The sequence below is a fragment of the Macaca nemestrina genome, chromosome 15, assembly GCF_043159975.1.
Source record: "Macaca nemestrina isolate mMacNem1 chromosome 15, mMacNem.hap1, whole genome shotgun sequence".
NCBI lineage: Eukaryota > Metazoa > Chordata > Mammalia > Primates > Cercopithecidae > Macaca > Macaca nemestrina.
The window spans coordinates 114,815,024-114,830,437 of NC_092139.1; the positions used below are offsets into that span (position 1 = coordinate 114,815,024).

The window sequence follows — 15,414 nt, forward strand, 5'->3', positions numbered from 1 at the left end:
TTGGGGCTGTTTAGCCTGTGTGCTTCTTTGACAGTGGGGCTCCTTGCAGACCAGCACTCCGCAGCTGCCCCTGAGCGCCTGCCTGTGACAGCTGGCCCCTCACCTGGGGCCGGGGGCTGTGTGAGCTGCTTTGTTCCGACCCCAGAAGGAGGAGGCTCCACACGCTTCTTTCCAGTGCTCTGGCCACCGGCACCCTGTGCAGGGAGGCGGCAGGCGTGTGGCGGGAGGAGCCGCCCAGCTGCGGGCTTTGCATCTGAAATTAGGGTGTCCCGGGGTCCCCTATCTGTGGGCCCAAGGGGAGCGTGTGTGGATTTACCCTGGTATCATTGAAGGGAGCATTCGAGATAATAAGGGTAATGCTCTTTCTGAGAATGGTTTTTCAGTTAAATCATCAGGTTGAGATGAAACAAACTTGAATTTCTTCCTGACAATTTGTGAACTTGCTGTAAGATACAGTCCCATTGGGTCCAGGGCCCTGATCCATTTAATCACCCCCTCTTTTCCGGGCATTTGCCCCCTCTTTTCCCCCATTCTGGGGGGCCCCAGATGAGCAGGATTTTGTCCTCATCCTCATCACATTAAACAACCTGCCCTGTCCCAGGCTGGGAAGCCTCTGTTCTGTCTCCACCAGTTTCTATTTGAGAAAACCTTGGCAGCCGAGCAGCCTGTCAGAGTTGAGCCCCAGCCCCCCATGGGCCGGAATCGGGTGTGGGATATTGATACTGGATATCACGGTCGGCAGAAGCTAGCTCTCCAGAGGGCGTGCATTTGCTCCCTCAACACCAACAAAGCAAGCGACCTCACACAAAGGCATAGCTCAGTGTGAATAAAGTCTAAGTTATTAAAAGGGTTTCACACGTTTTTATTTCTTGAATATTGAAAAACGGGAATACATATGCAAATGCAGTTTAATCAGCTCCGTTCTGACCTCTCAGCATTCAGCCCGGGCCTGCTTTGTGATCGGGGGGCGTTCCTTCTGGGGCAGGGGACGACGCGGGGGTGCAAAGCCAGGGAGGGCCCCACCCCCATCCTGCCATGTGACCTCCCGCCAGCACTGTCTTTGGTTGAGAGTGACTCCAGTGGCTGGAAGGTTCTAATTGTTCAGCTTTCTTGTCTTTGCCTTTCATGGGCCACTTTATACATCCTTAATATGTGATTCTGTTAGGCACTAGTTAGAGGCTGTGCGGTATCAGAAATGATGACGGCTTGCAGTTTGACTGGCCTAGACTCAGCTCCCGATGCCTCCTGTTTGCTAGCAGAAAGGCCATGGGGTGTCTGACCATGTACAGTGGGGTGATGGTGGCCCCCACCCCGGAGCCAGGCTCAGCCCCCGTGTGATGCAGGCGAGGGCACCCTGTGGCCCCGCGCCTCCCTAGGTCTGTGGCCTTGGTGGGTGGAGTTTCTTTCTCCAATTCTCAGGTCCCTTACTCTAAAGTAGCGCTCATGACAGTGGTGGCATCTCAGGGCCAGCGTGGACCTCCAACTGGCGTTCTTCATCCTCATCTTGTCCCCTGGCATCCTGGAGTGCAAGCTTAGCTGCTCCCTCCTTGGACTCCACACGATCCGTACCACTCTCCTCCTGCCTCTGAGAGGTCTGCCCACTGTGGGCTCACACAGCCTGTGAAACGCTTGTGGAAAGCCAGGGAGGTGGAAGTTAGGCCCGGCCATGTCCCGGAGCCCCGTGGGTGGAAGCCAGGCCTCGTCTGGGTGACGGAGAGGACAGCCTGCAGAGAGACTGCAGGGGGTGTGCACCAGGGCACACTGAGCCTGGCCATTGTGGTACAAGGCCCGGGCACCACCAGCCTCGTGCCTGCTGGGAGTTCGGGAATATTTGGGGAGCACTGTGTTGAGGGTGAGCCTGGGTGCCCCTCCAGACACACCTGAGGAGGTGGAGAACGTCAGGAATGGGCTGTCACTCGCATGGAGTATCCGTGTCCTAGAGCTGCCAGGTGCCACATGCTGAGGGCTTGCAGGCCTGAGAGTTCTGGAATTGGGGTATGGGCAGGGCTGTTTCGCTCTGGAAGCTTCGAAGGAGAATCTGCCCCATGCTTCCGCTTCCCACCCCCATGTGTTGCCAGCCATCCTGGGCATTCCTGACTCATGGCAGCCTCACTCCAGTCTCTGCCTCTGTCGCCACGTGGCCTTCTCCCGTTGTGTGGCTGTGTCCACATTTTCCTCTTCCCCCGAGGACACCCATTGTTGGATCAGGGCCATTTTCCTCTTCCCGCGAGGACATACATCATTGGATCAAGGCCCACCTTACTCCAGTGCAACCTCTTCTGAACTGCATCTTCACATGCCCTGTTTTCCAGTGAGGTCACATTCACAGGAACCACCAGGACTGGGGCTTGGGGGACACAGATCCACTCACCATGGACAGGTCCTCGTGGAGCAGGGCTGATGCGTTGGCGTTGCCGGGGAGCCGCTGCTGGCACCCGTGCTGTCTCTACGGTGGACTGGCCCTCCTCTCCCGCCCAGCAGCGGAACAGGCCAGTGCGGCTGTGTGGTTCCCGGGCAGCGGTGCCAGGCGGTCATGCTGCTCAAAGCTGGGCAGGTTTGTCCGCGGGAGGCCACGTGTGCTTCAGCAAACACAGAATTAGAAAACCAGAATCCCTGTTGTACATCTCTGCAGATTGAGCTGTTCAGCTCAGTGTGGTTAATGTCAGGGAGGATTAAATGGTTCCGTCTGATCCATTTACCCAATGGCATTTTATTTAAGTACAGAGACGGTAGTACATTTTCAGGAAGAAGTTACTCCATTTCTTACTGCTGAGAATGAACTATCATTCAACGTGGCTTTAAGGCCAAGCTGGGCCTGGCCCTGCCCAGCCGTGCTCAGCACTGCCCCCTTGTCCTCCTCAGGGCCTAGCAGGGTCTGTGGTGACTGTTGCTGTCACCATAACGCAGGACCAGATGATTTAGAAGGAATCCTAGGGGCGTTTAGGTATTCATAAACGCTGAGATCATCCTTCTGAGCACCTCCTGTCTTCTGTCATACTCAGGATCGCCGGCCCATTACGGTGTCAGGAATGTGCTGCTTTTAATTAAATTTCACAAAGAATAAATGTTAACTCTCCAAGTGTCTTTAATTTCTTCTCTGTAGTTGACAGTCTTTTTGAGAAATGGATTGTACACTTTAATCATTGTCATTATAAAGAGGCAGTTTCTAAAGGATGTATCAAGCTTTTTAAAATTTTTTTATTATTTATTTTATTTTATTTGTTTACTTTTTGAGACAGAGTCTCACTCTGTCACCTAGGCTGGAGTGCAGTGGTGCGATCTTGGCTCACTGCAAACTCCGCCCCCCAGGTTCAAGCGATTATCCTGCCTCAGCCTCCTGAGTAGCTGGGATTACAGGTGCCCACCATCACGCCCAGCTAATTCTTTTGTATTTTTATTAGAGATGGGCTTTTACTGTGTTAGCCAGGATGGTCTTGATCTCCTGACCTCGTGATCTGCCCACCCTGGCCTCCCAAAGTGCTGGGATTACAAGTGTGAGCCACTGCGCCTGGCCTAAGCCTTTTTTTTTTTTTTTTTTTTAAACAACAGGAATCTCAATTATAAATTAAGGTTATTTTGTAGTTCTTTTTGGTTCCTCACTAACATTAGGGAAAAGCGAAGTTCCGAGAGTTGCAATCTCACAGGTAGGCTCTGTGCAGGCGGTAGCCTTTCTCCATGGGGCAGGGCTCAGGACCCTCCCACCAGCCTCCCCTGTGGCTGGACACTCCTGGACCTGCTTCTCTTGGGGGCAGACCTGGCTCCCTGCCTGTCCCCTGCCTGCCCTTGGGGGAGGGTTGAGAAGCAAGTATTATTAAAGATTTTTTTTTTTTTTTTTTTTTTGCTGTGGGTCTCCACGGAGACTTAGCAGGCCTTTCAGTGGGGACTGGGTTGGTTGGTTGGATTGCGGGAAGACCTGCGGGATCACATCCTCAGTTTTCCCTTCTGATTTGAGGAAGCCACAAAGTTCTAAGGCCTAGAAGCAGCTGGTTTTCAGTGTTGTGTTTTGTTTTGTTTCAAATGAGTGACTTCAGGTCCTTAGGTGAGGAGACGTGGGTTCCACGGCCACTTCGTGAATCCTGCTCTGAGTTCCTCAGCTCCCCCTGTGTCCAGCTGTGCGTGGGGTGGGAAGGAAGGAGGATCTAGGAGAAATGCAGTGTCCCCCTGGGAACACGCTGAGTGAGTGGACCTTGGGGACACTGGTGCCCATGCCCAGCAGACAGCTGGACACGTGGATCCAGGAAAAGAGCCCTCCTCTGAGTCACATCGCCCTGTGCGTCATGTGAGATATAGAAAGGCTTGTATTAAACAAGCTGGTGGAAAGAAACACATTTATCAAGGACCATTAGGGAAGGTGATTGATGTCATCGAAACACTTTGCATTGCAACATGCCAGGAGCATTTTGGGAACTAAGCTGCTGGGACTAGATAAACCAAGGCATATGGGTACGACTCACAGGCACTTCTTAAAAAGCTGACTTTGTTGAAAAGGAAAAGCATCTTAAAATTCACACAAACAATGGCAAAGCCACCTGGTGCTCATGCAGGAGGATGTGCTGCTGCCTGAATCCCGAAGTGGGCGGCACCCATGAGGGGGGTTCCTCGGAATGCTGGTGGCGTGCCGGGACGTACGTGCGGGACTAGAGGGCATATGAGGGGATGCTCGAGTCAGGGGAGGTCGGGCCAAGCTTTGGCCGCCCAAGCGTGCACAGTATATCATGGCTCAGCCCCATGGAAGAGACGCTTCTCTGGAGGGCACCTGTCCCTCTGCATCCCTTCGTGAGGGAGCGAGCACGTGCAGAAGGAGGCTGGGAAGCACAGCCTGGCCGTGTGTCCACTCTAAGGTATTCCCATGCAAGGCAAAGCACGGTGTTAACAGAGTGCTGGCCGGCTGTGTCCCACAGTTCCCTGTACCTTGGCACTCAGCAACTCGGGAGGCAGCGCTTGCCCAGGCAGCCAGCCTCTTTGAAACTCATCTGCCTTGGGCATCAAGAAAGCCCCAGGCCCCCCATGAACTGTGCTCAACCCCCTGGCATACTTGTATCTCTGCTCTCCTCCCTTGGCCCCTTCCACATCTGTATTTTAATGCAGCTCTAGGGCTGGTGTCTGGATAGGTCATTGCAAATCCTGTCTTGAATGGGGTGTGCCTGTTAAAAAAGGTTTGACACCACGCAGACTCTGTTGCCTGTGCCTGGCCTGGTTTGCCTGATACCAGTCCTTTTAAAAGACTCATTTTGGCCAGGTGCGGTGACTCACATCTGTAATCCCAGCACTTTGGGAGGCTGAGACGGATGGATCATTTGAGGTCAGGAGTTCGAGACCACCCTGGCCAACATGGTGAAACCCCATCTCTACTAAAAATACAAAAATTAGTAAAGTGTGGTGCTACGTGCCTATAAACCCAGCTACTCAGGAGGCTGAGGCACGAGAATCACTTGAACCCGGGAGGTGAAGGTTGCAGTGAGCCGAGATGGTGCCACTGCACTCCAGCCTGGGCAACAGAGTAAGACCCTGCCTCTCCTTCCAGGCCTTTAGAGGCAGAAGAGAACCATTGTAAGCTCCAGCACAAGCTCTTTCAGGCATTGTTTGTAGTTTAATAAATCCTGCCTCCTGTATTCATCCTGATAATGAAGGGGCGACTGCTCAGGAGGAAAGCCAGGGTGCACAAAGAGATGGGCATTAGCACACAAAAGGACAGAGGTGGGCCTTCCACCCTTTGCAACGATGCTCCTTGTACATCCACAGAGAACTCCCTTCTGATCTGTGCAACAAGTAAAGGAGGCGCCAGCTCCAAAGATGCCGTGCTCAGAGCGTCTGGGCGTGTCCGCCCCAGGCTTTCCTGTTGAAAGATGCCTTGCTTAGAGCGACTGGGCGTATCCACCACAGGCTGTCCTGTTGAAAGATGCCGTGCTCAGAGCGGCTGGGCGTGTCTGCCCCGGGCTGTCCTGTTGAAAGATGCCGTGCTCAGAGCATCTGGGCGTGTCTGCCCCGGGCTCTCCTGTTGTGTCGGGCTCAGCAGGGTCGGTGCGAGTGGTGTCAGGAATCAGAACAGGCGGAGATGCCTGGGGCTGGATGCCAAAGCCTCGGGGAGGGACCATCGTCATGTATTTAATAACTTGAAACAGATTAAGACCACGCTTGTGTGCGTACACACACACACACTTGAGCGTGCATACGTGAACTCACAGAACTGTGCTTTGCTCAGTACTTTCCCCGCTGAGCGGCCCTCTTCAGGTGCCTGAAGGCCTCTGGAACACACACTTGTCTGTTGACCATCATCTGTTCATGGACGATGCCTTGAGTGCCTCTTTGAACATTTGGACTCCATGTGTTCTAGTGCTGCATGCTGGACATAACAGACCAGTGAGCACCGTCCCCTGCTCTGGGGGAGCCTTCAATTGGGAGGGGCAGGGAGTAGACATACCTCGACCAGAGTCAGCAAAAGCGCTCGGCACGGAGAGTTAGGGAGAGGGGCTCCCCTGTCTGGCCACGGGCAGTGTCTAGTCACCCGGCTGGTGTTCACTTTTGGCAGGCCAGCAGTGGAGATGCTGTGGGCAGAAGTCTGGGTGCCCATGTGGGTGCCAGGCTCCCCACTCTGGCCAGACCCTTCACTGGGGTAGCCACCCGTCCATGGCACCACTGTCAGGGGAGAGGAGCCGTTGCCCCCAGTGCCCTCCCTCCCTCTCTGCCAGCATCATTGGGTGGAAAGCAGGCGTCCTTGACGCTGCTGGCCATCAGGAGAGCCGGTGTCACCAAAGGAAGTCATGTTTCTTTCTCTGAAGTCCGTGTGGCAGTCCCACAGGATGTGAGATGTCAGAAGATGAAGGCAGCTATTCTGGTGTGGACTTTAATGTCGCGACTTGCAGCACCGTAGAGCACCTGCTTTTCGTATAAGATCTTTCTGTGGACCTGAAATAATCCAGAATCATCTCATCAAGTGGAATATGCCATATAATATTTAAATACCTGTAATTTCTCTAAAACCCTGGGGCCAGAAACTCTAGTGGTTGCTCTATTCATGGATTCATGTTGCAGTAAAATGTGATAATTGATGAATATCTGTGGAAATGGATATGATTGTGTCCTTTTAAATGAGCTAACAATTTCATGCTGAAATCTCAGCAGTGCTATTGTTTAGAATAAAAGGAGACATGCAAATGAGGCCAGGGTGCAGATTGTGGTAGAACAATGCTGGCAGCCTCTTTATTGGACCCATTAATTAATTCCCCATCAGCCAGTTTCCCTGGGAATGAACTGGAAAAATAATTAAAATGATACATGAGGTAAAGAGTTTAGAAATTCAAAAGGTGAAGGCGAGAATTAGTTTAATACGTAATTAGACATATTATTTGTGACTCTACATTTTTTTAAATGTGGTTCACTGAGGCAATAGGTTCCTATTTTTAGTCCTGGATAGTTAATAAATATCATTTGGGACTGTTTTTCAACCACAATGGCTCATAAATTTTCTTAATAACATTAAGTGGCTAATTATATTGTACATTGTTAAAATAACTTCTATTGCAAAATCTAATAATACAACAAAAGTTTGCAAAAGCAAGTTTTTAGAGGAATTCATTTGGCTAAATTTCCAAGTGAGATCTGGCATACATAGACCAAACTGAAAGAGTGTCAGCAGAGTCTGCAGGTTCACATATATTTTTGTTTTAAACACGATCCAGACAATCTCAAAAACCAACTTCGTTTTAGTGTGAGTGGTGCAGATGGAAAGTCGTCCCTCCCAGAGTCCAGACTGAGTGCTGGCTCGATGGCTCTCCGGAGCAGCGGAATCTTAATGGAACGTGCTTCCACTGCCGTGTCCTCTCGGTCGGGCCTCGGCTGTAGCCTCAGTGTTGCACATGTCAGGATGGACGAACGTGAGTCTTGGCGTGCAAGTGCATCTGAATTGCGCCTCCCTGTCATTGCTGGAGCAAAACCGTGTTGTTCGGATGGAGCGGAGCTGACCCGACGGTTCCAGGCAGTTCCCTGTTGTTTGGATGGAGCGGAGCTGACCCGGCGGTTCGGTTGGAGCGGAGCTGACCCGGCAGTTCGGTTGGAGCGGAGCTGACCTGGTGGTTCCGGGCTGTTCGTGGAAGTTGTTTCTGTTTCCCTGTTATTTTGAGTATACTTAGACGGCCCAATAATTCCATTTCTGCGAACCTAAGAGTATAAACATTTCATAAGATTGTCGAACTTAAAGTGATAGGCCTAGCTGGAAATATTTTACCCCATACCTGTGCTTATTTCTTTTTAATGGGCAACTGAAAAGTAATTTTAGTAACCCACCTCCCATACCACTGGAGAAAAAATACAACCACAGTCATTTCCACATATTAAGAGTCCACATGCGCCCATCACTGTCATCCACATTCCGCACCTGTTAGCTTGTTTCACCCCCCCAGGAGCTTACGCAGAGCATGGCCAGATACCCACCTTACAGCCTTACAGGTGGATACAGATACCCACCTTACAGCCTGTGCTGCTGTGGCCAAGGAAAAGACGTTTGTGCTTGGGAGGCGTGCAGACGGGTCAGCAGTCAGACCCCCCAGCGGGAGTGACTCTCAGCTGCTCCCTGCCTGTCCTCAGTTGCTTTTTGGTGGAAGTACAGGCCCCTCTCTCCCCACTGTGCCCTCCCAGCCACCTGAGCCACTGAGCTTCTGCAGTAGCACAAGCCCTTTCAGTCTTCCCAAGTCGTCCCCACTCTGGGGTGGGCGCCCGCTTTTAGGCTCTTTGCTTTTACAGTCAAAGTTAAAACGGGAAACCCTTCCCTCGGGCCAGCGGGAGAGGATCCAGCCCTGCCACTTCCATTCTTTCCTTTTAAATGAGACTCTGTCCATTAATCATCCTGTGGTTTGATCTGTCAATCCAGAAACACTTGCTAATGCTTTATGGCTGTGGTTTGTCGTGCTTCTGGGAAAGAGGAAAAGAAATGAGCCAGTCCTAATAAATAAAAGTTATTTCCTCATTTGAATTTCTGAGTCCTGAGAGTCAATATGATGCAGACATCAATCTTGTTATTCTTGGAGTGGAGAGACAGTTTCTCATTGTGCATCACCCTGGGTTGTGATGATGAAACATGTGGTGTGTTTGGCTGGGCTCAGTCATGGCCTCTGCTGAGACCCGCTGCCTTTTTATATTGCAGATTACACACTTGGCTTAATGTTGGAAGCAGGCCTGTGTTCCCTTGGTCTTTACGAGCATTATTATAGAAAACTTCATGTTTCTAAGGTGGTTTCGTTTGTCATGAACACTCAGAGATGCAGTTTTCTCAAGCAGCCCTCCGAGTGTGCTCAGAAAGGTGAGGCCCCTGAGGCAGAGGCACGTCCAGGACACTGGTGGGCTTCTCTGGGAATTAGGAGGAAAAAGAGGAGCGGGACAGAGCCTCAAGAGGCTGCCCTCCTGGGGTGCGGGCCAATGGAGGGTGTGGAGCTCCCCAGCTGGCAGGTGGCAGAATTGGGACTGAAGCTCAGTCCCCACTCATCCAGGCCATAGCTTCTCCTTTGGGGCCATTCTGCCTCATTCACCATCTCTCCAGCACCAAGCAGTTGTGTGATTCTTACAATGTGCCTGTCGTGCTTCTGGTCGCAGCCCTCTTGGCTTTGCAGCAGTGCGGTGCCTGGGCCTGCATTGGTGGAAGTGGAGTTTTCCCAGTCTCATCCGTGGAGTGGCCTTCCCCTGAGGGCTTGCCTGGTATGTTTCAGATGCAGGGGCTCCTGTCTCTCTGTGCCTTGTGCGCTTGGCCACACCCTTGTAAGCACCCCTGCCATTTCCCAGGGCCACTGTTGCAAGCACCCAGGGCAGTGCCAGACTTGGCTCTGCATCCCACACCCTGTACAGGGGGGCCTGGCACGCTGGCAGCCTGCTAAGAACTGGACAGGTATGTGGTGGGCACATGGCACCCCGATCTGATTTACTTGGTGTCCTGTCAGGCATACTTGTGAATACCTGCCAGGCCTGTGTGTGGGTGGAGACAGAACCTGCCCTCTGGCCGTCAAGGCTGTGCCTCTTGGCCATACATGTCACGGTCTGGTTCATCATACCTGCCCTGCCTGTCTGCTGAGAGGGCCCGCGTGGAGCCTCTTGCCCAGCTGCAGAGAAGGGTGGGTGACCGGCCCCACACTCCTATATGAAGGATGGATGGCTCTGGGCAGCTTTTTGGTTCTGGGGTCAGATTTGAATGTAAAACTGAAAAGTTCTAAATTTATTAAAGGCTTTCTTTTGGGGTTGGAATATGCAATAGATTTTCTATCCCTCTCAATTCCCTCTTAAAATTTAATACTGCCATAAAAATGATGGATAGCAAATTATTCCAGGAAAAATGATACTGAAAGACTCTTCTAACTGTTGAAGCAGAAGTACAGACTCGGCGAAGAAATAGATGTGACCCAGAAAACTCACGAGGAAAGAGGAAATCGTGTACTTTGTGGAAACCATATCCACATAATGTTGTTCCAGGCTGTAGAAAGCAACTATTTTTATTCCAGATATTGAAGCACAGAATCTATTTTGTGCCTCTGGCGGTTTTATTAACATAGTAACACTGTGTTTTTCTAGAACTGGGTGAGCAGCCTTCCCTGTTTGGAACACTGCGGAGGGTGACTGAACCCCACAATTGATATCAGAAGGTCTCGTGTGGATGCCTCTTCAGGATGCCTTCCACAGAGCTCTGCCAGCATGCTGAGGCGGCGGGGACAAACCATAAAACCTCATAAATATATACAATGATTGTGTGTGCCCATAAGCATTCCAAATAAAAGTTAAAAAAAAAACACATAAAACCACAAGGGCTCTGATTGCAGGGTCTAGGACGTCCCCACTCCAACAGTGATGGTAGCAGAAACAAGGCCCGGCAGCCAGACCCCAGGGCAGGCAGCAGGGAGGAAAACAGATTTAAAAATCAGACCGGATGCTCATTTTCTACAGAAGTCTGCGTGTAGTTAATACATGGGCAAACAGCCCTTTATTCCTTAGTAGGCCTTGAAGACACCACTCCATGGGAGCTTTTTAAAAAAGATAGTATTAAAAGACTGATTCAGGCTGGGCACAGTAGCACACACCTGTAATCTCAGCACTTTGGAAGGTGGAGGAGGGCAGATCACTTGAGTCTGGGAGTTTGAGGCCAGCCTGGGCAACATAGCAAGACCTGGTCTCTACAAAAATTAGCCGAGTGTGGTGGCATACACCTCTGGTCTCAGCTGCTCGGGAGGCTGAGGTGGGAGGATCAGTCGGGCCCCGGAGGTTGAGGCTGCAGTGAGCTGTGATCACGCCACTGTACTCTAGCCTGGGCGACATCGAGACCCAGTCTCAAAAACAAAACAGAAAAACACCCCACAAAGCATGTGATTCAGACTTAACATCCCGACTGTTGTTCTTACTCCAAGGCAATGAAGCAGTGATGTGGACGGTGCATGTCCTAGTCCGGAGCGCCTCCCAGGCTAGGAATCCAGGCCAGGTTATGGCTTAAATGGAGACCGATGGAGCTGCTAGCTGAGATCGCCTGCATCGGCCTTTGCAGACTCCCTTGTTTTCCCTAATGTGTGTCAGCACATCTATTAGGAGAACCGAGGGGAAAGGACTGCTTGGTATCAATGATTTCCACTTGGAAATGTCACCATGACAACCCAGGAGGTGCTGGAAGCAGGCATTTTGTTAATTCTGAGTCTTAACCCTTCCCAGGCAACTTCAAAACCTTTTCTCTGGAGAGAAATAGGCTTGTTTAGGGAAGGCGTCTCATTGATCCTCAGCTATATCCACTCAAGTGAATAATGGACGTCTTTGTGCAGGTTTAGAAAAATAGATGCATACAATCTAATATCCCTTCTTTGTACATTTTCACGTGAGATTTTTTGGAGTGCTTTTTGATAGCCTACCCCTCAGGGACCTGGAAATGGCGCTGTCTGAATTCTGTTCTGTCGGTGCTGTGAGGGACAGAAGCTCCGTGTCATCTCGAGAGTCGTCGTACCGCCTTCCTGCCCAGTCGTCTTCGCTGGCACCTCCATTGGCTGTCAAATCAAGTCTGCACACCACAGCCTGGCTGTGAGGGTCCTTTTCCTTCAGCCTCATTCGTCAGTTCTTGTGAGCATCTACTCTGGGTTAGGCCCAGACCTCCTGGGTTAATCAGATTGAGCAAAGGGGTGTAATAGAGAACCAAAGGGCCAGGCGCAGTGGCTCACGCCTGTAATCCCAGCACTTTGGGGGGCTGAGGCGGGCGGATCACGAGGTCAGGAGATTGAGACCATCCTGGATAACACGGTGAAACCCCGTCTCCGCTAAAAATACAAAAAATTAGCCGGGCATGGCAGCGGGTGCCTGTAGTCCCAGCTACTTGGGAGGCTGAGGCAGAAGAATGGCGTGAACCCAGGAGGTGGAGCTTGCAGTGAGCCGAGATGGCACCACTGCATTCCAGCCTGGGCAACAGAGCGAGACTCTGTCTCAAAAAAAAAAAAAGAGAGAACCAAAGTACTAAACCAGGAGTTTGCAGAGACCTAGATCCCTGCTTTGCTGCTCGTGTGTGTTGGAGGACGCTTTGTAGGGTGCTGAGCTTTCAATATCATATATCACATGATCCTCAGAACTCCCAGAGAGGCTGATAGAGCATCAGAAACAGACTTTCAGCCAGGTGAGGGGGCCCGTGCCTGTAATCCCAGCAACTCAGGAGGCTGAAGTGGTAGGATCGCTTGAGGCAGGAGTTCAAGACCATCCTGGGCATATAGCGAAATCCCATCTCTCAGTGTTAAAGGGTGACCACTAAATGAGTAGAAATGGAACATGCAACTTCTAAATTAGTAGAGGGAAAAATGGAGAGGAAGAAAACCTTGATCAATACAGTAGAAGACATAAAAAGAGAAGAAATATTTTTAAAACGCAGTAAAAGTAAAAATCCTGAATAAGATATTTTAAATAAATATTGAGATAGTTATTTAAATAAATATAAATGGCCTAAATTTGCCAGTTAAAAGACAGTGATTTTTGAAAACTAAAATCCAATTATGTGGTATTCATGATTGACACATACATATATAAGGACACAGAAAGTTTTGAATTTTATAAATGGAAAGAAATACAATAGGAAAATCATGACTAAAGAAAGTTGCAGTAGCTACACTGATATCAGACAAAATAGGTTTTAAGCCAAAAAGTGTTAGTGTTAGGAGATCTCTACATGATGCTAAAATAAATAAGTCACTAGGGATATATGGCAGTTCTGAATGTATATGCACCTAAGAAGCTTAGCTTTACAGTGTATTAAGTAAATGTTGCCGGAATTACAAGGATAGATTGACAAATCCATAATCATTGTGGTAGATTTTATCTTTCCTTTCTCATTAGTTGATAAGCCAACAAACATAAAGTGAGAAGGCATAGAAGATTACAACAGTACAAAAACAAGCTTAATTGAATGGTTGTATATAGAAGTCTGCACCTGAAAACAGAGAATAACATGAAGCATTTGTAAAAATTGAGCACATGGAAGGCCATAGCAAGTCTCAACAAATTCTTCCAGCAAATTGGGACTGAGTTATATATATATAGATATATATAGATATATATTGAGATATATAGATATAGATATAGATCTGTTTTACCATGGTGCATTTAAAATAGAAACCGGTAATGCAAAGAGAACAGCAATACCAAATCCCCTGCATTTGGAAATTTTAAAATGCACTTTTTAAATAATTGAACCGTGTTTTGGTAGGTGATTAGGTATTTATTAAAGAGATCTGGCGGACTGGAGTCTTGCAGGCCAGGGAAACTATGTGAGGATAGGTTTATCTCCTGCATTTCCTTCCACTAGTTCTTCGTCCCATTTTTCATGTTCATTCTCCTCCCTGACCTCTATTATTGGTCTCCCCATTTGTGTTAGTTCAATTTGCTTTGACTGCATGTAACAGGTGGGGGAAAATAACAACAACAACAAAAACAAGTTAAAACAGAATATCATCTCCCTGTCACAGAGTAGAGTGTAGACGTAGGCATCTGTGGCACTGTAAGATCATTGGTGGCACACATCCTGATGCTCTGATCTTCTTAATGTGCTACCTCATAGTCCATAAGGGCAGCTTGAGTTCCAGCCATCATGTCAGTATCCCAGCTAGCAGGAAAGAGGAAGTGGTAAAGAAGGGCATCATGCCTCCTTTACTGAAGGATGCCTCCTGATTATTGCCTGTACTTCTGCCTACGTATTATTGGCTAAAACATAATCACATGACCGGACTTAGCTGAAAAGGAGATTGGGCACATGACCACTTGTTCCTGGTGCCAATGGCCCAGCTAAAAATTGCGGAATCTCTTATTGAAGAAGGGGAGAATGAGTATTTGGGTTGGAAGCTGGCACACTTGGCCACATCATTCCACTGGCCATTCCCCCAACTCTCTGTGTGCATTCATCACTCTTGTACATACTATCTCTTCTGCCTAGACATCTTTTCCTCTTTCCCTAGTGAGTGTGGACTCTTTGTGGTGACTCAGTCTTCACCAGTATGTGAGTTCCAGGTTGGGATATGAGTTACTTGTGGCTAAGGGCAGTTTGTCCCTTTAACCTGTGATCCCAAGTTGCTGTGGCTCGAGTTGTCTGCAGTGCTTACCTTTCCCCAAGGCCTGGCAGCAGAGCCCTCCCACCTATTGGAAGTGGTTTCTTATTGCTTCTGTTCCTCTGTGGGGTCTGAAAGGTCTTTGTTCAAGTTCCAGCTCTATGCCTGGCGATCTGTAGTTACACATTGAGTATTTATGGTGCTCTTTTTATGTGTCTGTTGTAAGTAAGGAGCCCAGCAGTGAGGTGCTCACACCCCAGTGAGCAGTGAGACAAGTGAAGAGACAGTTACACTGCAGGGCGCTGAAGGCTGTGGTGGCAGAAGGACGGGACCATGGGAGCAGGTGGCAGGGCCATTTGGCTTAGTCTAGGGGGTCAGAGAAGGCTTTCTGGGATAAGGCTCATTTTGTGGCTTCTTTTCCTGAACCTGTGTCTTCATTTTTAAAATGGGATAGGGGCCGGGCGTGGTGGCTCACACCTGTAATCCCAGCACTCTGGGAGGCCGAGGCAGGTGAATCACAAGGTCAAGAGATCGAGACCATGGTGAAAGCCCCTCTCTACTAAAAATACAAAAAATTAGCTGGGTGAGGTGGCGGGTGCCTGTAGTTCCAGCTACTGGGGAGGCTGAGGCAGGAGAATGGTATGAACCTGGGAGGCGGAGCTTGCAGTGAGCCGAGATCGCGCCACTGCACTGCAGCCCGGAGGACAGAGCGAGACTCCGTCTCAAAAAAAAAAAAAAAGGAATAGGAATGCCTGTGCGCCATGATTTGTAAAGGTTAAAAGAATTTGCACAGAACTTGGCCCACAGTATGTAGTCAGTACCTCACAGTTTTCTTTTTTGCACTCTTTCCTGGAATGGTTGTCTCAGTATTGCCTTGCCTTGC

General features: G+C 49.6%; 1 protein-coding gene across 8 annotated transcripts in view; it reads left to right on the forward strand.

The window, feature by feature from the left end:
- Positions 1 to 15,414, forward strand: part of LOC105489792 (TBC1 domain family member 22A) — a 414,387-nt gene that overhangs the window by 311,166 nt on the left and 87,807 nt on the right. Inside the window, exon 12 of one of the 8 annotated variants that reach the window (XM_071080771.1) lies at positions 10,552 to 12,341. The exons of the other annotated variants lie outside the window; for them this stretch is intronic. Coding sequence (XP_070936872.1) covers positions 10,552 to 10,596 — 45 coding nt within the window. The 3' untranslated portion in view covers positions 10,597 to 12,341. Of the gene's footprint in view, positions 1 to 10,551; positions 12,342 to 15,414 lie in introns of those variants that run through there. 8 annotated transcript variants of the gene reach the window in all.